Source organism: Candida metapsilosis (genome assembly GCF_017655625.1).
Source record: "Candida metapsilosis strain BP57 chromosome Unknown scaffold3, whole genome shotgun sequence".
Taxonomy (NCBI): domain Eukaryota; kingdom Fungi; phylum Ascomycota; class Pichiomycetes; order Serinales; family Debaryomycetaceae; genus Lodderomyces; species Lodderomyces metapsilosis.
The window spans coordinates 1,244,464-1,270,183 of NW_027138161.1; the positions used below are offsets into that span (position 1 = coordinate 1,244,464).

Genomic DNA, 25,720 nt, shown 5'->3' on the forward strand with positions numbered 1-25,720 from the left:
ACTAATATACATCCCAAAATGGGGATTTCTCTATATTTTCTATATCTTCACCAACTGTTACAACCTCTCCATCTTTTAAATCAAGATGGTATAACTTGGAAACACCATGATCCTTGAGATACTGCAAGGTCTTTTTATAATTAAGACCAATTTGCTTAATTGAATGAGCATCGTCAGATAGACAAAATCTTCCTCCTCCATGTTCAATTATAGCTTGCACAAGATCACTCTTTGGATAAGGACAATCCCAACCTTTTCTAATTGCCGCTGAGTTTAGTTCAAACATTGCCCCGTAACTCCCAGCTTTTTCAATAACGGAAACAATGACATCCCATACTTCAGGCCAATCTTCTTTTATCCTTACATCTTTGGTAGGCTTGTTTGTAGAATCATCGAAATCATCCTCGGGCTGGCAAAGACGGATCAAGTCGAAATGGCCAATTACTTGAGGTTTCAAATCAACCACATTTGACACCAACTCAAAATAGTCTTTGTATAATGATCTGGTCAACCCACCTTTACTAGCAGCTTTTGCCTCCTTCCAAAGTTCCTTTGAAGAATCTATTGGAAATCCATGTGCATAATGTACCGAGCCAACACTCATTTGAACCAGAGGATTTCGAAGAATCTCGGCGGAAAGGTCCACGTGGGCCTTATCTATACCTTCCACTTCAAACCCAAGAATAACCTTTATTTTATCCAGGTATTTGGCTTGTACTTGTTTTGCATGAACCAAGTACTTACTGAAATCATTCAGCAATTCTTTTATTCCGTAGCCCTTTTCTAACTCCTCCGGGTACAAATACACTTTATCTAATCTTGGCATATGTTCCGTAAGACAAAGGACATCGAAGCCGCGGTCAATGTAGTTTTGCACCATATCCTCTAAAGGATCATAGGCATGTGAGATATAGTCACCACTGTGTGAATGATGGGAATGCATTTCGCGGTAAGAACAGTTCGGCTGTAGAGCTTCGATAGGGATGCCCTTTTTGAAATATTTTTTTAGGAAACGTGGGGACCCTCTTTGCTATATATGTCTGCGTATATGCATCTATTCTTAGTCATCTTCTCACATTTTTCTGAGCAGCGGAAAAATTTACCAAATTCGTTCGTATTCACTGATAGCGGAGAACCGAGGAAAACGTGGGTTCAAATGATTAGGACTATATCCGCAGGCTTGAAGCAGGGCGTGTTAAAACGATACATCAGTAGCAATGTGGGTCTAGCTCCAACAATCAAGGAGCAACTACTGAACCCCCCTGCTATTGGATCAGTATTTGAAGTGCGTGGGTTTGTTAAAAGTATACGAAATTCGAAAAATGTTGGATTCTTAGATATCACTGATGGGTCTTCTTCCAAGATAATCAACGTTGTCCTTGTTGGAAAAGGCCAGCCTAGGTTTCAAGTAGGGGAGAGCGTACGTGTTAAAGGTGAGTGGAATGTAAGCAAAGGAAAAGGTCAGGAGAACGAGCTCAAATATAATCCTCAGGATCCCAACCACGCTTACGAAATCATAGGTGCAGTCCCCGAAGATTATCCTTTGCAAAAGAAAGCTACTTCGATGTCATTCTTGAGGACGCTTCCATCGTTGAAACATAGAGCTTCAACCATTGCGTCATTCTATAGACTACGATCATTTCTTGAAACTCAAATGATGGATTTTTTCAACAATTATAGCTTTACGAAAGTAAGTCCTCCATTGATTACTAGTTCGGACTGTGAAGGAGCGGGTGAAACGTTTGAGATTAAGCTGGCGCAAGAGTTTTTTGAAAAGAATGCGTACTTGACTGTTTCCACACAATTGCATTTGGAAGCAGTTTCATTAGCTCTAAATAGAGCGTGGACATTAACACCATGTTTCAGAGCTGAGGAGTCAAAAACTTCTAGACATTTGAGTGAGTTTTGGATGTTGGAGGCGGAAATCTCGTATTTGGATGAGTTGGAGCCATTGTTGAACTTTACCGAGGAAATGGTAAAATATGCAACTAAGCAATTGGTGAGTAGAAAAAATGAGTACCTTGAAGGTACGTACTTGGATAGAGAAGTGATAGAGTCCAGATGGAGCAGTATCCTTGGTGACTGGCGCAGGATCACATACAATGAAGCACTTGATGAGTTGAACAGCAAGGGAGCAAGTTTGACCTTTGGTGATTCGTTAAACTTGGACCACGAGAGATCATTGGCTGAAAATGGTCCCGTTTTTGTCACTGACTACCCTGCCTCGATGAAGCCATTTTACATGCTAAAATCAACAAACTATGACAAAGACAAGCCTACTGTTGCATGTTTTGATCTATTATTACCCCAATTTGGAGAGCTTGTAGGTGGATCATTGAGAGAGCATGATTATGATACACTTGTTGAATCCATGAAAAAGAACAACATGAACTTGGATGACATGGATTGGTATATTAGTTTGCGCAAATACGGAACCATTCCTCACGGTGGATTTGGTATGGGATGGGAAAGGTTTGTGACCTACTTATCTGGACATGACAATATTAGAGACCTAGTTCCATTTCCAAGAGCCCCCGGTCTTTGTAAGGCATAGATTGAAGACTGACTGTATATATATAATCTTGTACAAGCGAACAATAAAAAAAAATTTTCAATTTCGAAAATTGCTAAAAACCCTCTTTCTTTTTGCCATTGCAAGTGAACCCACACGCATACACATATAATACCTCAATACTATACCAAAAATGGATCAGTTAAACGTCAAGGAACAACAAGAGTTTCAACAAATTGTTGAACAAAAGCAAATGAAAGATTTCATGAACTTGTATTCAAATTTGGTTTCAAGATGTTTCGAAGATTGTGTTAATGATTTCACATCGAATAACTTGACCTCTAAAGAAACGAGCTGTATTGCTAAATGTTCAGAAAAGTTTTTGAAGCATAGTGAACGTGTTGGTCAAAGATTTCAAGAGCAAAAGTATGTATAAGAATGATGAATATTGAAGATGTGATACTAACTAAATTTTCTAGCGCTTTATTGATGCAACAAGGACCAAAATAGACTGGTAGCAAGTCCATAGGAGAGAAGGGATAAGTTGATGCTGCTAAGGAGATGCCATGATATCTGAGGATGGATATTAGTTTTTTCAACTCAACGCTGGCTTCGCTCGACTCGTATATGTATATATAATAACACAAAACTTTTTAGAGATTACTCGAGTAAACTGCACTATATACCTCTAAAACACTGGCTTCTGTTGTTGGGAGCTGTGTAAGCTCACCTCCGCCGATTTATGTTGCAGTGTTGAAGGAAAAAAAAAAAGAAAAACTTCACCCAAACTTATATCACTACACCCCAACAATGTCTGAGCAAGTGAAGATCAATCCTGACCTACTGATCATCCTAGTAGGGTCTGTAATAAACAAGCTAATAAGTGAATATGAAGGTGAACTTCCCGATAATAGAGCCTACATACCAGTTGATCACTTCATCACACTATTAAACGAAACCACACGCAAATATACACAAGATTTCCCCAATGACGAGATAAATTTTCCTCAAATCGACATCAAACTACTATCGTTTATCATTAATAGGACATTGTACTTTAAGTTTGTGAGCGTAACCAATGACCTGGTTATTGTTGAAGTTGGGGACAAGTATGAGAATTACTTGAAAAATATTGTTGCAACATCAACGTTTCGATATTCAAAGTTTTTGCTCAATGGGGCGAAGCAGTTGTATAAATTGGAGCAGGAAAGTGCCAAGGGCAATGAAGAAGTTTCAGAGGTGACAGAAGAGGTGAAGGATGAGGAATCTACTGACAATGTGATTGTACAGGATACAGATGAGCAACTGCAATCAGTGGAGAAAGAGAGCAATGATATTGAAGAGGATAAGCAAAGTGAAGAAGAGGTGAAAGGAAAAGAGGTTCAGGAAACAGTGGCAGAAGAAGATGCCGAATTGGTTAGTCCTGAGATTGAGGACTTATCACAAGTGAATGAAGATACGTCAGAAATAGCCGAGATTGAGCAGAAAGAACTTGAAGAAAAAGCTGATCCAACGAATGATGAGAAAGAAAAGGAGAATGTGCAACAGGAAACAGAGAATGCTGAAGCAGAGGCAGTGGAGGCAGACGAAGTTTCAGATGAGTCTAAACACGAGGTGCCTGCGGTAAGTATAGAGGAAGCGAACCAAGAGGACACTGAGACAGTGGAACAAGAGAATGATCAAAACAAAGAAGGAGTAGAAGACCAAGAACAACCGGAAGCACAACCAGAACAACCGGAAGCGCAACCAGAACAACAAGATCACGAATCCAAAGTAGAAGAAGTTGAGAGTACGAGCTCACCTGACAAGGAAACCCGAGAATCTGCATCGACAACACCAATGGCAACCGAAGCGCAGGAGCCTTCGGAGGAAAAGTCAGTTGAGATCATATCCCCAGAGCCTGAACCACTTGTCACTAAGTCGGAATTACCCTCACGCAAAAGGCCCAGATCCCACTCGCCTGCCCCAGCACAACACCAGAAACGATTTCAAAATATTGCTGTCAATCTTATTAATTCAATTCAAGAGCACAGATTTTCATCGCCGTTTTTACAAGCAGTTAATCCCAAGGATGCGCCAAACTATTACGAAATGATATATGAACCAAAAAATTTGAAAGGGATTCAAAAGGCGCTCAAATCAAAGTCTGACCCACCTGCTTATCTGCTGATCAAGGAGCTAGAAAGGGATGTTATGTTGATGTTTGCCAATTGCATCATGTACAATAGACTGGATGAGGATCTAGTGGAGCTCACGAGGACAATGAAGAGAGACGTTGAGGAGATGTTCCAAATGTTTAAACAAGCTGAATCAGAGATGAAATAGTGAGGAATGAAATAACGCTTGTTAATTAGCTTCGTTGGTTTCTCCATCAAACATAATTTTAACGTACCTTATTATTGTTCAATTCTTTAATATTTTATCATTTGCTAAATACCTTTGCTGAGTGCGCTGCTTCAATCTAACGCTTCTGTAAGTTCAAGGTCTTATGACAGTGATATCAAAAGCTGGTGTCTACTACTTATGAAGAATGTTTTAGGTAGAACCACTGTTAGTACGCAAGAATTCTAGGAAGCTCTTGAAGTGGTCGTGTCATACTCAATAAATGGTTGTATTTGCTTTGAAAATTCTCTTTCCCCCGTTCTCTTTCACAACCTAATAACAGCTGGATTTAGGAAGGTCAAAACAACCTATAAATAAACATGAAAGAACTCATGTATTTTGTTTCAATCACACCAAACTTTGGCAGCCTATGATGGTATCGATTGTTGATTTACCTGAACAAGCAATCGAGCTTGTCTACGACAATATAAATCAACATCAAATGATAGCCCTTGCTCATTTACATTCAAGCTTATACACCCCGGCGAAATCCAAATTGTATCATTATATCTACGTCTACAATATATTACGTAATGAGACTGAAGGATGGTTTCGTTCCCCGAAGGATGATGTGAAATGTGCATTTCCCGAATTCAGATTTCCAAAGCATATTGACAATGATAGTACTAACAGGAGTACAATTGTGTCTATGCAGTCGTTCGAAATATACTTGGACCAAATGGACCGCAACTATCCTATAGATTTTTTAGTTTTCACAAGTGGTCCAGAGCAAGTGCTTTTTGAAAAAGTTATCAGCCACTTTAAAACCATTAAGCATTTCATCATATTGGCTTGGGGCAAAGCCCGTTTTGTTATCAATTTGTTAAATGAACGTACTGATAATCTTATGAAAGGCTTAGCGAGGGATTTGGCTTTGGATGGTAAGTTGAACCGAACAGTTTTTTTAGAGCGGTGCAATACTTATATTGGGGATACCGATCTATACCTAAAAGAATCATACGGAGTACATTGCTTTTTTGGTGACGGGATATTTAAGTCGACACATGATCCACATAGAGAAATTAAGGAGAATGAATGGGTACGGCCAGTAAATACGAGGAAGTTGCACATACTTTATGACGTTCGGCTGTATACTTATGCCCAGATCTCCAGCTTTTTCAACACATTCATTCTCCGAAAACTTTTCATTTCTCAGAATTCAGATGCCGATCAAATCTTTGATAGTCTCCAACTCGATGATGATTTCCCAAACTTGATTCTGTTAGCAATATCGTATCCAAATAATTTGAATAGAGTGATTCATCAAATGATTACTAGGGCAACACACAAATCATTGCAATATTTCACCATCTCCACTGTTATATCTACTGCTGCTCTCGTTAGAAGAATTTGTGATCTTCCATTACAGTTCCCCCGGGCGAGTGTTAATTGGTGGCCGGCTCGCAACTGTCGTGAGGGTGCGTTTTGTGCATTTCGCATACAGCAATATTATATGTTCAGCCCAATAATGCCGTCAGGGTGTATAGGGGTACATTGGCCGTCTGCCAATTCGGATATCGAGAAAGTTGGGCATAAGTACCTCCTGTGTAAAAAAATGAAAGGAAGAGAAGTTAAATTCATGAGACATTATAATGATACTGAGCTACGTATGATGGAAATATTGTTTCTTGGTAGGGATATTTGTTGTTATAAACATCTGGAATGAGGTAAGCGACGAGTGAAATTACCGTTAAAAGACAGTGAATTAAACCCCACCAGAGGAAAAAACATCCACTCTTTGAATGCCAGTTATGTTATGGAAATCTATCGAAGCTCATCTTTGGAAAAAACTATTATAAGGAAGCAAGGAACTGAACGGCTTTTGCAGAACTGAATGTTTCGGGTATTAGATGTTTTAGAGAAAGCCTTTACAATCGTTCGTATACAGCTGCATTTCAACTATCATGGGTCAACGTTTAAGCATGAGTTGGCAATGGATTTACTCTCAACACGAGAGCATGCACAGCACGCCGCTGGAGCGGGGTGTACTTCACCAAATTTAAAGAATCCAACTGCAATTTCCTTGCGAGCTCTTCAGTGTGCGCTTGATTATTTTTATTTTTTATTTCATTTTTGCAACGCATATCATTTTTCGCAACCTGGTTAGAAGCATCATCAAATTCCCTTAACAGCTAGGGAGCAGAACTTTTTCTGAAAGCGTTTGTTATCAGGTGCTGAGAATGTCGGTATTTCATATTATTATGAATGTGTGTGAAGGGGCAGAAGACAGTAAGACCTTGGGAGAATTACTATCTGTTTACAACAGTGAAGAGGAAAACAGACACCAAACTGTTGCTCATGATGTCGATAGGGCCCTTCTGCAAGTGATTGAAAGTGTTGATAGCGCGAAGCAGCAACAGTTTACTGAAATTCTACACAATTTGTGTAGCATTATTGAGATGAATACGACACCATGTGAGGATTTTGCAGAGGAGGACACTAGACCAAAATTGGATGAATGTATACGAGTTCTATACACTCACTGCAAAAACGAAGACGTAAAGATGGCGAGCGTCATGTGGCAGTTGCTTTCACTTAAGAGCGCATTCCTATTCAAGCTGTGGGTGAAATTTGAGAAAAAGCAAGCCTTGAAGAAGAGGTATAAGGGAATCTCAAAGAAGAAAAAGCTGCAGAGCATAGTTAGGAACAAAAGGAAACTTGCCGACAAAAGCAATATCAAAGTCACCACTTGGAATAACCATTTTGTCGGTGAAAGGTTAAATGGAATAACGTTGGGTCAAATAAAAAGATTGAGTTTACCCGCATTCCAATTTGGAACATTAGGAAACGTCACCAATGAGTCTCAACTCATAAGTCATATAGAAAAACAAATGATGAGTTTGATCGAAGGGTTCATGGGATGGAGATATGCTAGAGTGGAACCTCACAAAATTGGCGAAATCGAATTCATCCCGGATGCCACGTTATATCAGAATGTCGGAGAAAAAGGGGAGAAACCAATTTCCATCGTTGAATATAAATTTAAAAATTACATCGGATATCCCAAGCCCACGAAGGGTCAAAACAAAGTGACCCACCAAGTATTGATGTCGGCGCATGCAGCTGATTGCGGCAATATTTCGTTGATAACATCTGGACAGCTTTACCGTATAAGAATTTCACGTCAGGAGGCTCAAGACAATGGTAGATTTGAGTTTGATTTTGGTATCAAACGATACGACGAAAAAGAGAATCCTGAGGTAACTTTAGCGGCAGCTTGGTATCTTATGAACGTCGAACCATCGGAGATGTCTGATGCATTGCAGTTTACATTTAAGTGTGGGATAAACAAAGAAGATCCTTGTGAGTTGATTCGAAGAGAGGAGGGCACTTAATGTGAGTAAAAGAATCTTGTGCAGCGTTTATACATATTATTCTATAGCTATAGTTCTGTTTCCGACGATGATCGTTTTCGTTATATCTTCTCCCATTGCTTCCAGTGTGCTAATTCGTACGCAGACTATCATGATGCATAAGTTTCTCTATTCATTTCTCTTTGTTGTCGGAACAACGTTGACTTGTGTTAGCGCAGAATGGCGCGGCATGAAAAAAGGTGAGAAAAAAATAAACAGAAAACACCATCGACATTGCAACCACTCTCACCATCCATCATTTCACGATACACACGAGCTGTCAAATCAATAATGACAAGACTAAACTCACCATTCGTTAAACAAACTTCATTTGAAGTGGAATATGCACCAGCGTCCATTACAAAATGGAGATCGCAACGCACAGGACTACAACTAACATACATCAACCAACCATCACCAGTAGTTAATGGTTATTTTGCAGTTGCCACTGAAATCAGTGATGATTCTGGGTCACCACATACTTTAGAACACTTGATATTCATGGGATCGAAAAAGTACCCATACAAAGGACTATTAGATACTTTGGGTAATCGACTTTACTCCCAAACAAATGCATGGACGGCTACTGACCAGACTGTGTATACATTGACTACAGCAGGATGGGATGGGTTTAAGACATTATTGCCTATCTACTTGGACCATTTGTTTAATCCGACATTGACCGATGAAGCATGTTTGACCGAGGTGTATCATGTCGACGCGCACGCCACTGAAAAGGGTGTCGTCTTCAGTGAAATGCAAGGCATTCAAGGTCAATCGTGGTTTGAAACGGCAAATAATTTGCAAAAAGTATTGTATGCTCCAGAGCTGGGATATTCCTCGGAAACTGGTGGATTGATGGCGGAATTACGTCATTTGACTAATGAGAGGATTAAACAGTTTCACAAGTCAATGTATAGACCAGATAACTTGTGCGTCATTATTACTGGATCAGTCGAGGAGGAGGAATTGTTACAAATTATGACTGATTTTGATGCTGAGTTGGAAGAGTTGCCTTTGGAGGCTAACAAGAGACCATTTGTTGATTCAAAGCATGACGAGCCTTTGAAGGAGGATATTGTCAAGGTGGTTGAGTTTCCAGAGACTGATGAGTCAACTGGTGAAGTATTGATATCATGGATTGGTCCATTGGGCGATGATCCGTTGATTAATACGGCTGTTGATTTGGTTGGTGCCGCATTCACTGATAGTGCGATTTCATTGTTTAACAAACACCTTGTTGAAATTGATAATCCATATGCTACTGATATAGGGTACCATACCGATGATTATTACAGGACAGCATTAAATTTCACTTGTAATGGGGTGCCAACTGATAAATTACAAGAATTGGGAATCAAATTAAAAGAATTAATCAAATCGCAAACCAATGCTGAAGAGTTTAACTTGTTGTACATGAGACAAATCATCAACCAACAACGATTGAAGTTTATTTCACAGACTGAGAAATCACCAGTGGCATTTTCTGATATTGCTATAACGGATTTCATTTATGGTAAACCTGATGGAAGTGATTTAGCGAAGTGGGCTCAAAACTTGAATGAATATGATGAGTTGTTAACTTGGTCATCACAACAATGGTGTGATTTAATTAGGGAGTTTTTCGTTGATAATAAATGTGCTGTCATATTGGGTACTCCATCAAGAAGATTAAATGATGAGTTGAAGAAACAACAACGTGAAATAAACAAGAGTATAAAGGATAAATTGGGTGAAGATGGTTTAAAGCAAGCTGAGGAGCAGTTATCTGCCGCTCATAAGTTCAATGATCGTCCTATTCCTGAAGACTTGCTCGTTGCATTTGCTAAACCTGATCCATCGAAGATTGCATTCATAAAGACAAATTCATACCAGGCAGGATACAACAAAGGAGTGGTTAACAAAAGCACCAACAATTATATTGAATCTGATGATCTTTATAGTAAGTTATCCCAAGACACACCACTGAATTTCCCCCTTTTCATGCACTTTGAAAATTTCAAATCACAATTTGTCACCATTCAACTAGTCATGTCCTCCACTAAACTTCAACCCCATTTACTCAAATACATGTCAATCATGGAGGAGATCTTCACCATGTCGATAAAATTACCCAATGGCGACTATATTCCTTACGAAGATGTAGTTTCTGACTTGAATCGTGACTTGATTGAATTTCAACTTGATAATGGATTCAATTACCAGTTTTTGGATTTGATTACTCTTTCGGTGAAATGTGAAACCAAGAAGTATGCCACTGCAATTAACTGGATTTATAAAATTGCCAATTTTGTCGAGTTTGAAGCACCTAGGATTAAGGTGATTTTAGAAAAGTTGATGGGGTCGATACCAGATAAGAAACGTGATGGTGAGTTAATGATGTATTCTTCACAGTATAGACACTTGTTCAATGATGCGTCGTTGAGGAAACAGCAGGATTTCATCAATACGGAATCATTTTTCAAACTGTTGTTGCAGTTGATTGATGAGGGCAAGTTTGAAGAGACCATTAAGCATGATTTGGAGGAGATTAAACTGAGTTTGTTTCTGTTGGACAATATCAAGTTGATTGTGTTGGGAGATGTATCGTCATTGGAAACACCAGTCAGTTCATGGATGCAATTTACTCAAGGACCAAAACTGGAGTCACCAACTTCGTTAAATGTTGTCCCATTTAGTGACTTGCCTCGATCATTCCAATTCAAATCGGATTTAGGCGCATCTTGCCAATCGCAAGCATTCCTAATTGACATGAAAGCAACAGAATCCACTCACTTGGTATCCTTGACTCCAATTCCAACAGACTACTTACACCCCGACGTGCCTAGTATTGCCCTTGCTATTGAATTCCTCTCTGCTGTCGAGGGCCCATTCTGGCGCACAATTAGAGGATCGGGCCTAGCTTATGGCGTTTCAATGAAGCAGAATATCGAAACTGGGTACTTGAGTTTTAAGTTTTATAGAGCTGCCGATGCAAAGACTGGCTGGATCGAAGCTAAGAAGTTGGTGGAGCTGTTTGCTAGTGGTAAGTCAACTATAGATGAATTGAGTTTGGAGAATAGTATCGCTGCGATTGTGAATGAGTTGGCTAATGCACAAGAATCAAATTACGATGCCGCTACTGCGAAAATCAGTGATAATTTGTTCAAAGCCAGAGGACCCAATTACATTGAGTCGTTTTTGGATAAATTGAATCAATTGAATCCGGATGATGTTCGGGATGTGTTGAGAAAGTATTTTGTCAACTTGTTTGATGCCGACCATTCGGTGGTTTTTACAAGCTTGCCAATGGAGAAGATTGCTGAAATGAGCTCGTTTTTCCATGATGAAGGGTACAATGTCAATGTGGAGGAGATTGACGGTGTTGGTGGCGAGGAAGAGGGGAGTAGTGATGAAGAGGAAAGTGGTAGTGACAGTGACTAAGAGTGTCGGTATCTAATAGAGTTTTGTTTGTGTATTGTCTCTCTGTATATACTTAACCTAATCTCCCCATATTATCTATTGTGGTTGATGTACTTGTGCATCCACCTTAGGATCTTGCTTATCAACATCCTCTTTCAAAGGATCATCTACTTCTCCCTTTGCTTTCGCATTAGCTTCAGCTTCAGCTTGTTGTTGCGCTTGTTGTGCAGCAACAGCCTTAACATCATCCTCAGCACCTCCATTAGCTCCTTTGACAGCCGCACCACCTTGTGCATCACCTTTAGCGCCAATGTGGAACTTCTCCACATCTTCAACCTTGAATTCAAACGTTGGGTCAAATGAATCCTTCTTCAAAAACTCAATGTACTTGTTTATTTTAAAACACACAGTGGCTTGGTCAATCTTGGCGGTGACTTTCCAATACTCAGGACTAGTAATGGCATCACAAGCAACCCATTTCGCAATGGAATGGAAACGTAATTCCCAATCTCTTTTACCGAAGATTGTTTTAATTTGATCTATGGGACCAATGTTTCTTCTTGAATAAGTTCCAAACTCACCTTCAAGGGAATTCTTTATAGGATCAACTTTGGGGTGATTACAATGCAAGAATAAAAGTTTGGGCAACTTGTATTCAACTAATCGATGGGCGGTATCTTCATCTTCAATCTTTTTATCTTCGATAATCTTCTTCTTGTACTCTTTAAATTGTTCAATTAATCTGTCAGTATAGCCACCCGATTGGAATGGGTTCAATCTGGTATCCAATTGCTTAGACGTCAAGAATTTTTGCCAATCATAGTAAAATTCAGGATTATCACGAGGATCAGTTTGTCCCAATGTGGTTTCAGAGAATTTACCATTGTCGGCAGTGTAACCCCAGAGGTATAACTTCTGATTACTTAAGTGGTATCGCTCATTCATTACATGCAATGCAGGAACAATGGTTTCACGATCTCCTTCACCAAACGCACCTTGATAAAGTAAAGTTTCATACCAACCTTTGGAGTTTATATTGTAGTATAGTGACAAAAGTAATGCTCGGAAATGTTCACGTTTGGAAAACACCATTTGACCAGTTTCAACTGAAATTGTGCTTGGTAAGTTGGCAAAGTCATGGAAATGTATTTCACTAACTTTATCCTTTTGAATGTAATCGGAAAACTTGGCATCATTGGCAAGACCAAATCGGTGGATTGGTTCACCTTTTTCAATTCTAGCAATCTTGTAGTACAAGGGACTGGTCAACTTGACCCATAAATCAGGCCATAAGATCATTTTTGTTGAAAGGTATGGTTCAGTGTATAATAAATTATCGACATCTCTAATGGGGAAGTTATCAGCATCCAAGGCGATTGTGTGATCAAATGAAGATACAATGAGACCAAGTATTTTCTTAGCAAATTTCTCACTAACCAAATCAAACACTTCTTTACCAAGGATATTTTGAACAACAACACATTTACCATTGAGTTTATTTGGTAACAAGTCTTCACAAATTTGTTTATCATATTCTGAAGGAGTATCCAAAATCAACTCCACTGGTAGGGAAGACCCACGATCACGTAGATTGGTGATTGCAGTTAAAGCACTAGCAATCATACCACCTCCTCCATTGATAACAATACCATAACCAGAAATGAATTGTTTTGGTGGGTCAGGTAATGATTTTATAGCTTTTACAACTGCATCATGTGACTCCTGCAAACATTTAAATTTAGGAATTGGTATTTTCAAATTTGATTCACGAAGATATTTTTCTGAAATTATTCTTTGATCATGTTGATATGTTGGGTTTAATTTCTTACCACGTTCTTCTTCAGTGAAAGCTTCACAATTTGGTTTATTTGCAACAAGTACATCTTTAATCAAGTGTTTGAAAAAACTAGATTTATCAAAAAACCGTTCACTAGCTTTTTGAACTTTAACTTCAAAATCAGCTGGGAAATCATGTACTTCATTTTGAAGAATTTCTATAAAAGCAGCTGGTTTAAAATCTTCTTTGTGTTCTTTAGCATAGGTGTTGACCAACTGTTCAAACAAAGCATAAGACATTGAGTTTTGTTTGAAAAACTCTGAAGTTTGTTCTTCTCTAACTTCATCTTTTAAAGTTTGTTGAATAACATCAATATATTTTCTTCGAAGTTCACTCTTTAACTGTTGCACAATTTTGGGTTTTTCAGTCTTGGCTACTGCTTGTTTCAATTCCGACAAAATTTCTTCCTTTTTGGTTTCCTCTAGTTCTTTCATTACTTCATTGACATATTCTTGACTATCTACTTTATCAACGTGTGCTTGTAAAGAAGATTTACCACCAGTAAAGTACTTGGCACCACCTCCACCTTTGGTATTGATAGAGTCTAATGTGTCGTCACTAGAAGATAGTATCAGTACATTGAATATGATAACAGCAACCACCAAGGCTCCTAGAAGGATATACAGTAGGGATAATCTTCGGAAAAACATAAAGAAGAAAGAAGATGTAAAGGTGTGGGATACAGGTGTATGATGTGAGTTGGTTTTAACGAGTGGTGTCTGTGTGTGTGTGTGTGTTATTAAGTTGTGGTGTGTGTCTGTGTGGTAATTTGGTTGTAAAAACTGAAAGATTGATGATTTTGTTTCTGTTCTTCTGTTGTTATTCTGTTGTTATTCTGTTGAATTTTTTTTTTTTTTATTTATATTGTGATCCTGTATACAAAACTCTAAAGAACGTTTTACTAAATTTTATTAGCACAAAGCACACGACATTTAAGGAGAAAGAAACGATATAGATTCATAGATTCATAGAGTTTTATAGTTTTATAGAACAGAGATCAGGCTACTTTTATATCACAATGGAGCTATTACAAAAGTATATACTGCACTCTCATACATATACCTCTGTAATCATACACTCACTTATAAATTACCAGTTGCATGGCCTTATCTATATACTTATACTGTACGTTGCCTTTTGTATTGTTTGCTGATGATGATCTGCGATTCGAAAGATCTGAGCCGCACTATTTCCTTTATTATGCACATCCAAACATACATATATATATATATATATGACACGTGTATTGTATTGTATTCTATTGTATTGTATTGTGTTATTATTTATTTGTTTATTTATTTTCATATTTTTGTGTAAGTCTAATAATAGATCAAAATCAAAACCAATCAACACAAACACGTGCAAAAGACAAAAACTTAGACCATGAAGATTAAAAGTCATATCAGTTAGCATACATTACTATGAAACATATTTAAACAGTCAGCAGAGGAGGTCTATAGCAACACTAGAAGCTCTTCGGACGCGTTTATGCGTTGTATTACTCGTTTTCTCTATCTTTTTTGCAGCCATTTTTTAATCCTACCACAAGCCTCTTCTGTCCAAACTGTACACAAAGAACTATTTCAATGCGAGAGAAATCGCTTGCTTCCAACAGATCTAGCCTATATATCCTGTTGCAGGAACTAATCAACACTCAAGCCAAAAGTTGCGTTCTTAGTACTTTATTAAACGAAAAAGAATAAACACATTCATCAAATTGCACACAAATTCAGAAAACTCTTGATTTCATCCACAATTGTACACCTACAATCTCAAAGCTCTTCCCTACTAAAGTCTCAGGCTCATATCTCGGCTGCGAAAACATGGACAAACGTTAAAGCTATAAAAATAGTAATAAAAAAAGGACAAAAGATATACCCAGATCAAGTATAGCTATTCACAACCAACGCCCACTTTTTCATGTTCAACTTCAAAATTTTCAACTTGCGTACACACTCCAAACTCCAATGAACAGCCACTTTTTCACTGCCTAGGCATTCATCTCTCACAAACAATGAATGCATACGACAACAACACAGCAGTCATAAAAGCGCTTTCAGTGGAAACAACAACCAAAAAAAGAACACATCTCAAGGCAAATCTCCAATTGAAAATTACACACCATTCTGAGATAAAAGTAGTCAAGGGGCCAGGTGTCACAACTGTATCAGGTTCTTGAGATTCCAAAATCGTATTAGAGGGTGCATTTTGGTCAACTTCAATCATGCTTGTTGAATTGTCATCATTCTGGCTCTGTCCCGTAAGCATATCTGTACATTTTTCATCGGAATAATCTTCATCACTATCCTTGTACCCCAAAATAAAACCTTTTTCCAAATCCAAATCAAAGCTGCATCTACTCGCGTTTGGTGGTGTTGGTGATGATGATGCACACTTTCCAAAATTTACACAACCAAATAACGACAAAAACAATCTTTTGAAAAACGACGAAATACCAACTAATTTACCCAATGTCCATTCAAGGGCAACATCATCCTCGGAAAATAGATATGTGTTTAACTGATAGATTTTATAGTGAAGGGGCAACATGAAAATGGAACCTATAAGAATCTTGTAAAAGTTAGGATCGTGGAATGCGGTGGTAATTTCCTCCATGAGTGAAAAGCTGCTTTGGTTTGGACATGCATCTGTGGGGATATCCGTCATCGTTAATAACTTGAAAAGGTTCTTCAATAGCTCTGTTATTATGTGGGTGACTTCGTTTGTCTTTTGCTATTGCTTTTGGTATTTGCTTTGCCTTATTGTTATCAGTGGAAGTAGATTTGGCTGATGCTAAAGAAAAGAAGAGTTTGGGTGAAAGGCAAATTTAACTTGTTTTTGGGTAGAAGTTGATAATATTGATAACTTTTGATATAAACTTTGATATGTTTCTCATTTTTTTTTTTTTTTTAGGAAATTGGTTGCAAAGAAAAGAGTAACACATAAGAACACAAGGTTATAAACAAGAGCACACACAAGAGCGTCAAAGATCACTTAGTCACACACTCAACAGTGATTTTTAACCAAGGATAAGATGAAGTGAGTAGAGCAGACGAACACCTTTATTGGGTACGTTGGTCCTATCCTGATAGGAACAGGTCACTTTTTGCACCAGTCACTCTTAACCTCAGGTCTCCATCATTAATACCATTCAGTAAGGGTCTTTTCGCTATTACACCAAATTAATCAAAGTATTGTCATTTGATACTTGATCCGTAGCTTGTGCATACGATGAGTGCCTCTCATTTTGTTGCATACTCAATCCACCATTCTGTTCTAAAACGAGAGAAAACAAAAACAAACCAAAAAAGATAGCCGAGTCACATCATCAGGCACAACCGATACGTTTTTTTTCTTTTTTTGTGAAAACCCACTCCAATGGTCCAGCAGTCAACAAGAATACTTTTAGATTTGCTTCCAGCTGAAGTCTTATATCAGATTGTATCAAACGTCGGTGCAAACAACACTACCAAGATACTCCAAGATAGGCAGTTTTTATTGAACAATAAACACTTAAAGCACGCTATTGACTATGAGATACAGAAAACATCAACTTATCGATTTGACAACAGGGTTACCCGATTGAGCACGCTTGGATCTTGGGATGATCATTGGAGAGATGCAACCATTTCGGATTTTATGACTCTTGAAGAGTTCAAAATATTTGATGATTATTGCGTTGAAGAGAAACTCAAGGCTACCTCTAGAATTAGCTACAATATTAAATCAATTCTCGACTACTTTGAACTTGAGGAATTGATTGCGGGTTTGAAAGCCGGGAAAGAAACTCGTTTAGCATTGAACTTAAACTTTGACTATAGTGGTCATATTGATGGTACCGAGTTACCAAATAAGCTCATTTACTTAAAGGACCGTGTTGTTGAGCTCTCATTGGATGCATCGTACAAATTTAGCTTTGAAATAGACGTTGGGACACTTGAAAACATTGAAGCTTTGAGAATAGGCGAAGACGAATTTACTGGCACCCTAGTTGACTGTCATAAACTTGGTAATCTTTCCATTAGGGGAGCTTCTTTACTTGACATGACTAAGCTTCCTGCTTCCTTAGAAACCCTCGACTTGGATTATTGTTCTGTTGATAAACCCACAGTAGCTTCTGATGTTGCAACCTTTCCGAAAGTTAAAAACTTGTTCTTTAAAGACTTCGATATTGAAGATTGGGATAGTATTAAAAATTTGTTTCACTACGTGATCAGTTCCAAAGTGGAGAATATTACTTTCAATAGCTTTAATACAGAGTACGGTGACGATTGGTTTTTGGGTTTGTTGGAGGATCTTGCAGATGAACATGACTTGAAGTTGAATTCGTTATCGATTACTGGGGCTATGGATACTTCCTATACGGTATTTCCAAAACATCGACTTGTCTTATATAATGAAGGAAATTATTACTCTGGATACAATCGGCCCTCGATCTCCGCTGTACCTAATACGTTAACAGAGTTGACGTTGCATAATTGCTCATTTAATATCAAGGAATTATTTCGTGATAGACCTACAAATTTGAAAAGCTGTTCATTAAGAGGTTGCTCACTTACTTTTGACGGAGAAGATATCGACTTCAGCAAATTCAAGTACTTGACATATCTTGAATTGGGTGAGGTTACTATTGGGAATGACATTTCCAAGATTAGGCTTCCTGACTCGCTCAAGGTGCTTCTCCTAATTAGCACCGAAATTGGGTCGCTAGTGGGTGTCTCATTTCCCCGGAGCATAAATAAGTTAGATGTTTCACATAATAACATCCAATCACTAGATCGTGTACACCTTCCGCTTGACCTTACGGATTTGGACCTTTCGAGCAACGATATTCAATCTCTTCATGGATTTGTCTTTCCCAAGCGCCTTACTCGTTTAAACATTGATCACAACGCGTAGGATTACGTCCGCGGTGATTCTTTCTCATTGGCTTTGAGGGATCTTCAGGTTGGTAGAATTGCAGAATGTGATATTACAACAGACATACATGGTCGTTCTCTTCAAATTGAAAGTTTGCGGCTTACAGGCGGGAAAGGATCTGATTCTTACGTGTTACCAAACAGCTTACAAAGTGCGCTGCTAGAGGACGTATGGCATTTTACCCACAAGTTTGACAAGGACTTGGTGCGTTTGAAGGTAACCTATTCCAATTTGAGTACGTGGAATGTTGTATTTGAATCTGGTTCGAAATTACAATATTTGTGTTTGAATTATTGTGACCTTGAATCAATCAATATGTGTTTTCCCCCGTTGCTCAAGGAACTAAACCTCGCTCGTAACAACCTTTCGGAGATTCCCTTGGAAGTAGCTTATTTGAAAAAATTGAGGATATTGACGCTTTCTGAGAACAAGATTCAATCAGCAAAGATTACGTTTTCTCATAACTCATTGGAAATGCTTGATCTCGATCGTAATCGACTACTGGAAATCCAATTGCTCTTCCCTAAGGGAGTGTCCAATTTGAAGCGTGTTAATTTAGAGAGCAACAAATTAGAGGACATTTCGATGAACGACATTGGTCATAATGGCGAAACTAAGCACGACAACTTTTATGAATTGCTGGTATTAAGCAACCGCAATCTTACTGTGGAACAAATAACAGCACTTGTTCCTTGCGTTCCGAGATCTACAAGATTTTTGTGGGGCGCTGATCCTGAAAAGCAACGCAAGAATTATTTGACTGGAAGTGCCTGAGAGACTTTTAAAGATAAAATGTATTGATGTAATGGGATATACAAATAGTTTATTCTTCTTTTCTGTGTAAAATAAAACACAAGGGAGTCATATTGTGCTATTGGGGGTCGCATTGATCTCTATGAAGAAGTTTACGAACTGGAGTTTTAGCCGATTTTGGACCATTGATATCTGAGAAAAACAATATTATTGTTTCGCATCTCAAGCAAAAACATTCTTCACTCACGACTCCAAATGATTCAGCCATCCACAAGAACCTGTCTAGACTTGTTTCCTGATGAATTGTTGCAGAATATTGTATCAAGGGTGGACGCTTTGGGGATCACCAAGCTACTCCCAGATAAGCAGTTTTTGCTGAGCAATAAAAACTTGAAGAATGCCATTGACTATGAATTACAGAAAACAAGAACGTATCGATTCGACAACAGAGTGACCCAAATGGATATGTCAAATTTGACGATTTGGAAAACTAGCCAATACGATAAGGAAATAGACCATTGGAGGGATGAAAGCATCTCCGATTTTACGACTCTTCAAGAGTTTAAGATATTTGATGATTATTGTGTTGAAGAGAGACTCAATGTCACCTCCAAGATCAGTTACACTATTAAAACGATTCTTGATTATTTCGAATTTGAAGAGTTGATTGCGGGTTTGAAAGTCGGGAAGGAAACTCGATTAGCGTTGCGTTTGACATTTGAGTACAAGAAGCAAATTGACGGTACGACATTGCCTGACAAGCTTTTCCGTTTAAAAGATCGTCTTGTTGAGCTATCATTGGATGGATGGGATCAATTTGACTTTGAAATAAACGTTGGGACACTTGAGAATATTGAGACTTTGAAAATAAGCCAGCATTACATTACCGGCAGCCTACTGAATTGTCGTAAACTTAGAGAGCTTTTGATCGACGGAAACGATGAACTCGACATAACCAACCTTCCTGCACTGTTGGAGACTTTCCATATGCAAGGCTGCATTGTTGAATTTCCTTCGGCCGAGAATGGAGCCGTTACATTTCCAAGGCCCAAGAACTTTTCCTTTAAGGACCAAAACGCATCTTCAATTGAAAATGTACTTCGCTGTATGATTAGCTCGAAAGTGGAGAGCATCACTTTTAATAGTGTTGATCATACAGATAGAAATGACTGGTTTTCGGAATTATTAAGTGACCTTCAAAATGATCATAACTTTAATTTGCACATATTATCACTTACCGGGTTATTTTTTGATCCATTGAGTGTATTTCCTTCACACCGAATAACATTTTATAACAACCAAGATTTTTCCCGTGAGGAAAATTCGCCCTCGATTTCAACTGTACCCCATACTTTGACAGAGTTGACATTATATCAAATTTCCTTGGATATGAACGGATTTCTTTTTACAAAACCTTTGAATTTGAAAAAGTGTTCATTTGAGCGGTGTTTTTTTGATTTAGATCAAGGCGGATTGGACTTTAGTGGATTTGGACTTTTGACTCATCTCCTGTTGATCGATATTTTTATAGGGGATAAAATTATTAACGCGTCGTTTCCGGATGCTCTCACGGTACTTGAGCTAAGAAGGCTTGAAATCAAATCACTTGCTGGTGTGTCATTCCCCCTGTCACTAATTGAATTGGATATTTCCAACAATGAAATCGAATTTATTGACAACGTGCTATTTCCAGCATCTATAAGGGATTTGAATCTTACAGCCAACAACATACGGTCTCTCAAGGGGGTCAAATTTCCACCTATGCTCACTCGGCTTGGCGCCTCAGGCAACCAGCAAGGCGACATTAGTGGAGATGATTTGCCTTTGACTTTGAAAGAGCTCCAAGTATCTAAAGTGAGACATTGTGATCTCACGAAAAACATTTCTGGTAATACACTACAAATTGAGAAATTGTGTTTGGCTTTCAGATTCAGCGGTGAAAGTTTCTTATTACCTGGCAGTATAAAAAGTCTTGATTTAAGAAACTTAGGGCGTTCGTTCTGTCATAAGTTTGACAGCAACTTGACAAGGTTGGCAATTAAAAATGCAGATTTGAGTTTGGGTAACGTTACATTTGAAGCTGACTCACAGTTACGATACCTATGCCTCAAGAGTTGTGAGATCGGAAAAATAAATTACCCGCCCTTGCTTATAGAATTGGATTTATCTTACAATCATCTTGCTGAAATACCATCAGAAGTCGGTCAAATAAAACATTTGAGAATTTTACAGCTCCATCACAATAAAGTCAAGTCCGCAAAAGTTAGCTTCTCCCATAACTCATTGGAAATTTTTGATCTCAGTCATAATCAAGTACAAGAAGTTCAATTGTCTTTTCCCCAAGGACCGACTAACTTGAAACAGCTCAATTTAAGTGTCAACAGGTTGACAGAAATCTCTATGGATGCAATTGGCCAGAAGAAGGGAACAATACACGATAGTCTTTACGAATTGCTGCTATTAAAAAATAAAAAACTAACAAGGGAGCATATCGTAAGTTTAGCTTCACATGTGTCCGAATCCGCGAAGTATTTGTTGGTGTCTCCTCCATTTTCTAAGTCCTTTATGGACCCCTACAACTATTTGATAGAGTATAGACGAAGAAGGCAACGTCGGAAAAGAGGTATCCCAAGAGACTAGTGAATAACGGGCTTTTGTTATGGAAATTGACATGTGTGATATGTCGAGTGACTTCACATTTGGACACCATTCTCATTTACAGTATCTTCTCATGTCGGAATGCAACCTCAAAAGTTTTGAAGTCAATATTCCTCAACCACTCAAGGAATCACGCTTGGGCTCTAACTACTCAACGGAGGCGTACACGCTGGTCATTGAAAACTCCATCAAGAAAGTCAAAGTCAAGTTCGCTCCTAACGCATTGGAGATTCTCGATTTATCTGAAAGTAGGATAAAAGAATTTAAACCAAAGTTCCTGATTGGTGACACCAATCTCAAGCAGCTTTTTTAAGAGAGAAACTTGTTGAAAGAAGTATCTAAGATCAAGTGGCAGCTTTGGTACCACAATCTCCCGACTGTGCACGATACTTGTGGGGTAGTGAGCCGGATTACGTACCCAATGTGCCTCGTTTGCCTCGTGTAATCAACTACGTGGCTAAGGAACCAAACCAGAGTGATTTCTATTATCAATGAGGGAATATCAAGATCAACTGTTACAGCATATGGAGTTATAGAGTTAATAGAGGAACACTTCTGAACTTTGCTTTTGGATTAAAGTATGTAATATGATGGTGAAACTATAACTACAGGTAAGATTCCGAGGGCTCTCAACTGCGCTTACACTAGTCTATGCTGTTAAGCGTATTCTTAGAGATTTTTAGTGGCCTTTTGGAGGAGTCTGGATCGCGGGATCGAGAGGCTGAAATTACACGAACTCTTACACGAAAAAAATTTGTTTTCATATTTTTTTTTTTTCCTTCTTCTTTCCTCTTCATAAGGCTGTCTAAATCCATCAATCATGGCTGAAGGAGAGTACGATGATGCGACATTGGTCTTGTCGATAATCGTATCATTTTCAATCACTATAGTCCTAGCCATCATATTCTGCGTCTACAAGATCTTCTTCTCCACACCAATCAATGGCGAATACCAAAGTTTATCATCGTCAATAGCCGATAACTTACTAGGATCACATCTGAATGATGTGCCACGAGAATTTCTCAATGATGAGGAGAGCTTGACACATTTGGCTGAAACGTTTGACTTTACAGGGTTATCACCAGAGGAGCAGCAGCTGTATCTCAAAGGAGAAGAGTTTACAGTTAATCATCCGCCAGACTTCTCCAAAGTTAGGGGGAAAACATATTCGGTTGAAGACGAGAGGATGATTAAGGAGTATGGTATAAATGTTTTTGCTTTTGAGATGGAGGAAGATTTGTTGAATCCTCATTATGTGGTTGCTGATCGGACTGAGTTGAATTTTAACAATAATGATTTACCTTATTGCACCACGACGGCAAGTTTGAATTATCCATTACCTGTAAAGAATAGGGTTTACTCCGATACTATATACTTTGAGACCAAGGTTTTCGAATATGTTCAAGATCAAAACTCGTCAAGTCAGCATTTTTCAATTGGGTTGATCACAAAGCCATACCCTACCTCATTCAGATTACCAGGGTATAATAAATTCTCCATTGCCTATGAAAGTACAGGGAATTTGAAAATTAATAAACCTTTCCCAACTCCATTGCAACAACATCTCGGTGAACAGAGTCAATATAATGCGTTGGTGTTGCCACCACTCCAGGAAGCGGATGTTGTTGGTTTTGGTTATGTGATTCCATCAGGTACAATATTCATCACTCGGAATGGAAAGAAACTTTTGGATGTAATGAAGGGATGTTTTGTTGATATGTATCCAGCTGTTGGATGCTTTTCAACTAATGCCAAATTTCAAGTAAATTTAGGTCAAAGTGGATTTGTTTGGATTGAGGCAAATGTAAGAAAATATGGATTTGTTTCAACTAGTGATTATAAGAAACTAGGTGGTGAGCGTGGATTGGCCAATTTGCCCCAATACAACAAAATCAAGCACAATAGCGACAAACTTCTTGATAAAGGAGAAGAGTTACCACCAAGGTACAATCTGGAAGAAGAATTGGATTTCTTTGGAAGAAGTTCTACTGAAGTGAGAGTAGGTTCAAGTGCACAACATATGAAAATGAATGAGAAGGCGCCTTCTAAAGGTCACGAATCGGATGATGAGGTCAAGAGTATTGATAGATCAGGTGTCACCAATGAACCAGAAGAAGTTATGGATTTCAGAGAGAGAATCTATGAGCAAAATATTCGAAATGATGAAGGTAGTCGAGAATCTGTGCCATTGCTTTCTTCAGAAGGTGTTGAATATGGGTCTGTTAATAACGGACTGACAAAAAGTGAGTCTACGCGAGGGGAATCCAATGCAGAGGAGGAGCCAAATGTAGACACTGCTGACTCAGAGGCAAAACTTAGTGCTGTGCAAGAAGAGGAAACTAGTGCTGGTGTAACAGAACAAGAATCCGCTGTAGCTTCAAGTGATGCCGTTTCTCCAACTGAGGAAGCCAGTAAAACGCATCCTCCAGCAGAAACTAACGATACCCTGCTCGCAGACCAACAACCTTCTCAAGCCAATGACTCGTCGTCTCCTGAAGAAAGCAGTCGAGACGTTACACCTGAAGTGACTTCTTCTGGTCAAACAAAGAGCAAGGCAAGTAACAAGAAGAAGAAAAAGTCTAATAAGAAAGGAAACAAGAAGAAGAAGAGAAAGTAAATAGTGAAATAATGCATCAATCATGATTTGTTTATTTGCAGTTGTAGGTGGTTGCTCTTTTTTCCTTGGGTTTCCTTGAATTAGTCTGCTAATACAAAAGTGTCAATTATGACGGAGTACACACATACCACTCTCTTCTATCAAAGTGTTGACAAATACCACAACTGAGTCTTGTCGCAATTAACAAACGTAGCTGAATACTTATCCGTGAAAACTTTCCATGATCCTTTATTACAACGGTCTTTTATCAAGTTGTAACATCCTCTTGCAACTTTAATTTGTATTTGATAACGAGCACGTCCACTCAGTGGCACTAATGGAAGTTTAGTAATGTCAAGTTTACCCACTGCGACATCTACGCAACTTACTCTCATTAGCATTTTGAAAAGATCGTCACTGTATTCGATTGTTGTGGTGGGTGCGAAATAATGGAGTGTGAAGGTGTCGAGGTTTGATGTGTCAAAATAGTCCGTGATCCATTTTAGTGGGAACGCAGTTGGATAAGGTCCTGTGGTTTCAACTTCATTATGGTTTCTTTGTTGCGGTGTGAATCTGAGAAAGATTTGTAGTCGAGTAGGTTTGAGGTTCTTGTTTCTTAGTGTTGTCTCTGCTAGGTCAAGGTACTTTCCCACGGTCAAATAAAGATTGATTTCTTGTAAGCCACGTAGGAGATTATCTCGAGCATCAATAAGAAATTGGTTTTGATTTAGTGAATTTAGCTGTTGACGATGATGTCTTGTTATGATCACTTTATCTGGCATTTCAAACAGTGCTTGCCTTTTCTCTACTGATTCTATTGGACCGAATGCTATGCTCGGAAGCCATAGATACTGGGAGTTTTCAACATTGCCCGTCCAGAATTTGAGATGCATGAACCCAACTAAGCTCCACTTGGGGTCCATTGAGGTCTTTCGTAACTCATTTAACCTGGTTTCGACCCAATTGCAAACGCATTCAAATTCAAAGATGATGTACTTGTCATATATCTGAGGTTCAATTTCCGTATCAGCATTGACATAAATATGCTTGGATACTTGCGTAAAAACTCAACCCTTTCATTATTCTCTTGACTCAACCAATGTGTGATAAAGTCGATCCTGTTCCACGCAGGTAAGTTGTTTATCAATCGAATGCCAATGTATGTGGGTAGCTTTAACACATATTCCTCAACTGGAATAATCTTACCAAGTATATGAACTGGTAAATCAAATAGGTGCATTGTCTTCAGAAGGAGTAACTTACTGGGTTTGAAAATGTTTTCAAAATTCATTCAATGCATTCATGCA

The 25,720-nt window shown here is 38.5% G+C and overlaps 12 protein-coding genes across 12 annotated transcripts; 8 read left to right on the plus strand and 4 right to left on the minus strand. All coding sequences in view use genetic code 12, as the record gives it.

Moving 5' to 3' along the window:
- Position 1: 1 nt before the first annotated feature.
- I9W82_003335 (histidinol-phosphatase) lies at positions 2-943 on the minus strand (the record flags this gene model as incomplete). The annotated part of the gene is made up of 1 exon (XM_067692289.1): positions 2-943. The coding sequence occupies one exon, from the start codon at positions 941-943 to the stop codon at positions 2-4; it is 942 nt and encodes a 313-aa protein (XP_067548683.1).
- Positions 944-1,156: 213 nt separating this feature from the next.
- I9W82_003336 (asparagine--tRNA ligase) lies at positions 1,157-2,554 on the plus strand (the record flags this gene model as incomplete). Its single annotated transcript, XM_067692290.1, has 1 exon — positions 1,157-2,554. The coding sequence occupies one exon, from the start codon at positions 1,157-1,159 to the stop codon at positions 2,552-2,554; it is 1,398 nt and encodes a 465-aa protein (XP_067548684.1).
- A 151-nt stretch (positions 2,555-2,705) lies between these two features.
- Positions 2,706-3,022, plus strand: TIM9 (protein transporter; the record flags this gene model as incomplete). The annotated part of the gene is made up of 2 exons (XM_067692291.1): positions 2,706-2,938; positions 2,992-3,022. 2 exons carry the CDS (start codon positions 2,706-2,708, stop codon positions 3,020-3,022), a joined length of 264 nt encoding a protein of 87 aa, XP_067548685.1.
- Positions 3,023-3,322: 300 nt separating this feature from the next.
- On the plus strand, positions 3,323-4,837 carry I9W82_003338 (uncharacterized protein; the record flags this gene model as incomplete). Its single annotated transcript, XM_067692292.1, has 1 exon — positions 3,323-4,837. The coding sequence occupies one exon, from the start codon at positions 3,323-3,325 to the stop codon at positions 4,835-4,837; it is 1,515 nt and encodes a 504-aa protein (XP_067548686.1).
- A 427-nt stretch (positions 4,838-5,264) lies between these two features.
- Positions 5,265-8,229, plus strand: I9W82_003339 (uncharacterized protein; the record flags this gene model as incomplete). The annotated part of the gene is made up of 3 exons (XM_067692293.1): positions 5,265-6,321; positions 6,745-6,931; positions 7,053-8,229. The coding sequence occupies 3 exons, from the start codon at positions 5,265-5,267 to the stop codon at positions 8,227-8,229; spliced, it is 2,421 nt and encodes an 806-aa protein (XP_067548687.1).
- A 309-nt stretch (positions 8,230-8,538) lies between these two features.
- I9W82_003340 (uncharacterized protein) lies at positions 8,539-11,670 on the plus strand (the record flags this gene model as incomplete). The annotated part of the gene is made up of 1 exon (XM_067692295.1): positions 8,539-11,670. The coding sequence occupies one exon, from the start codon at positions 8,539-8,541 to the stop codon at positions 11,668-11,670; it is 3,132 nt and encodes a 1,043-aa protein (XP_067548688.1).
- A 75-nt stretch (positions 11,671-11,745) lies between these two features.
- MNN26 (Mnn26p) lies at positions 11,746-14,136 on the minus strand (the record flags this gene model as incomplete). Its single annotated transcript, XM_067692296.1, has 1 exon — positions 11,746-14,136. One exon carries the CDS (start codon positions 14,134-14,136, stop codon positions 11,746-11,748), a length of 2,391 nt encoding a protein of 796 aa, XP_067548689.1.
- A 1,348-nt stretch (positions 14,137-15,484) lies between these two features.
- I9W82_003342 (uncharacterized protein) lies at positions 15,485-16,153 on the minus strand (the record flags this gene model as incomplete). Its single annotated transcript, XM_067692297.1, has 1 exon — positions 15,485-16,153. The coding sequence occupies one exon, from the start codon at positions 16,151-16,153 to the stop codon at positions 15,485-15,487; it is 669 nt and encodes a 222-aa protein (XP_067548690.1).
- Positions 16,154-16,864: 711 nt separating this feature from the next.
- I9W82_003343 (leucine-rich repeat domain-containing protein) lies at positions 16,865-19,180 on the plus strand (the record flags this gene model as incomplete). The annotated part of the gene is made up of 2 exons (XM_067692298.1): positions 16,865-18,160; positions 18,596-19,180. 2 exons carry the CDS (start codon positions 16,865-16,867, stop codon positions 19,178-19,180), a joined length of 1,881 nt encoding a protein of 626 aa, XP_067548691.1.
- A 234-nt stretch (positions 19,181-19,414) lies between these two features.
- I9W82_003344 (uncharacterized protein) lies at positions 19,415-21,799 on the plus strand (the record flags this gene model as incomplete). The annotated part of the gene is made up of 1 exon (XM_067692299.1): positions 19,415-21,799. The coding sequence occupies one exon, from the start codon at positions 19,415-19,417 to the stop codon at positions 21,797-21,799; it is 2,385 nt and encodes a 794-aa protein (XP_067548692.1).
- An 838-nt stretch (positions 21,800-22,637) lies between these two features.
- Positions 22,638-24,434, plus strand: I9W82_003345 (uncharacterized protein; the record flags this gene model as incomplete). The annotated part of the gene is made up of 1 exon (XM_067692300.1): positions 22,638-24,434. One exon carries the CDS (start codon positions 22,638-22,640, stop codon positions 24,432-24,434), a length of 1,797 nt encoding a protein of 598 aa, XP_067548693.1.
- Positions 24,435-24,574: 140 nt separating this feature from the next.
- Positions 24,575-25,653, minus strand: I9W82_003346 (uncharacterized protein; the record flags this gene model as incomplete). Its single annotated transcript, XM_067692301.1, has 2 exons — positions 24,575-25,314; positions 25,362-25,653. 2 exons carry the CDS (start codon positions 25,651-25,653, stop codon positions 24,575-24,577), a joined length of 1,032 nt encoding a protein of 343 aa, XP_067548694.1.
- Positions 25,654-25,720: the final 67 nt, after the last annotated feature.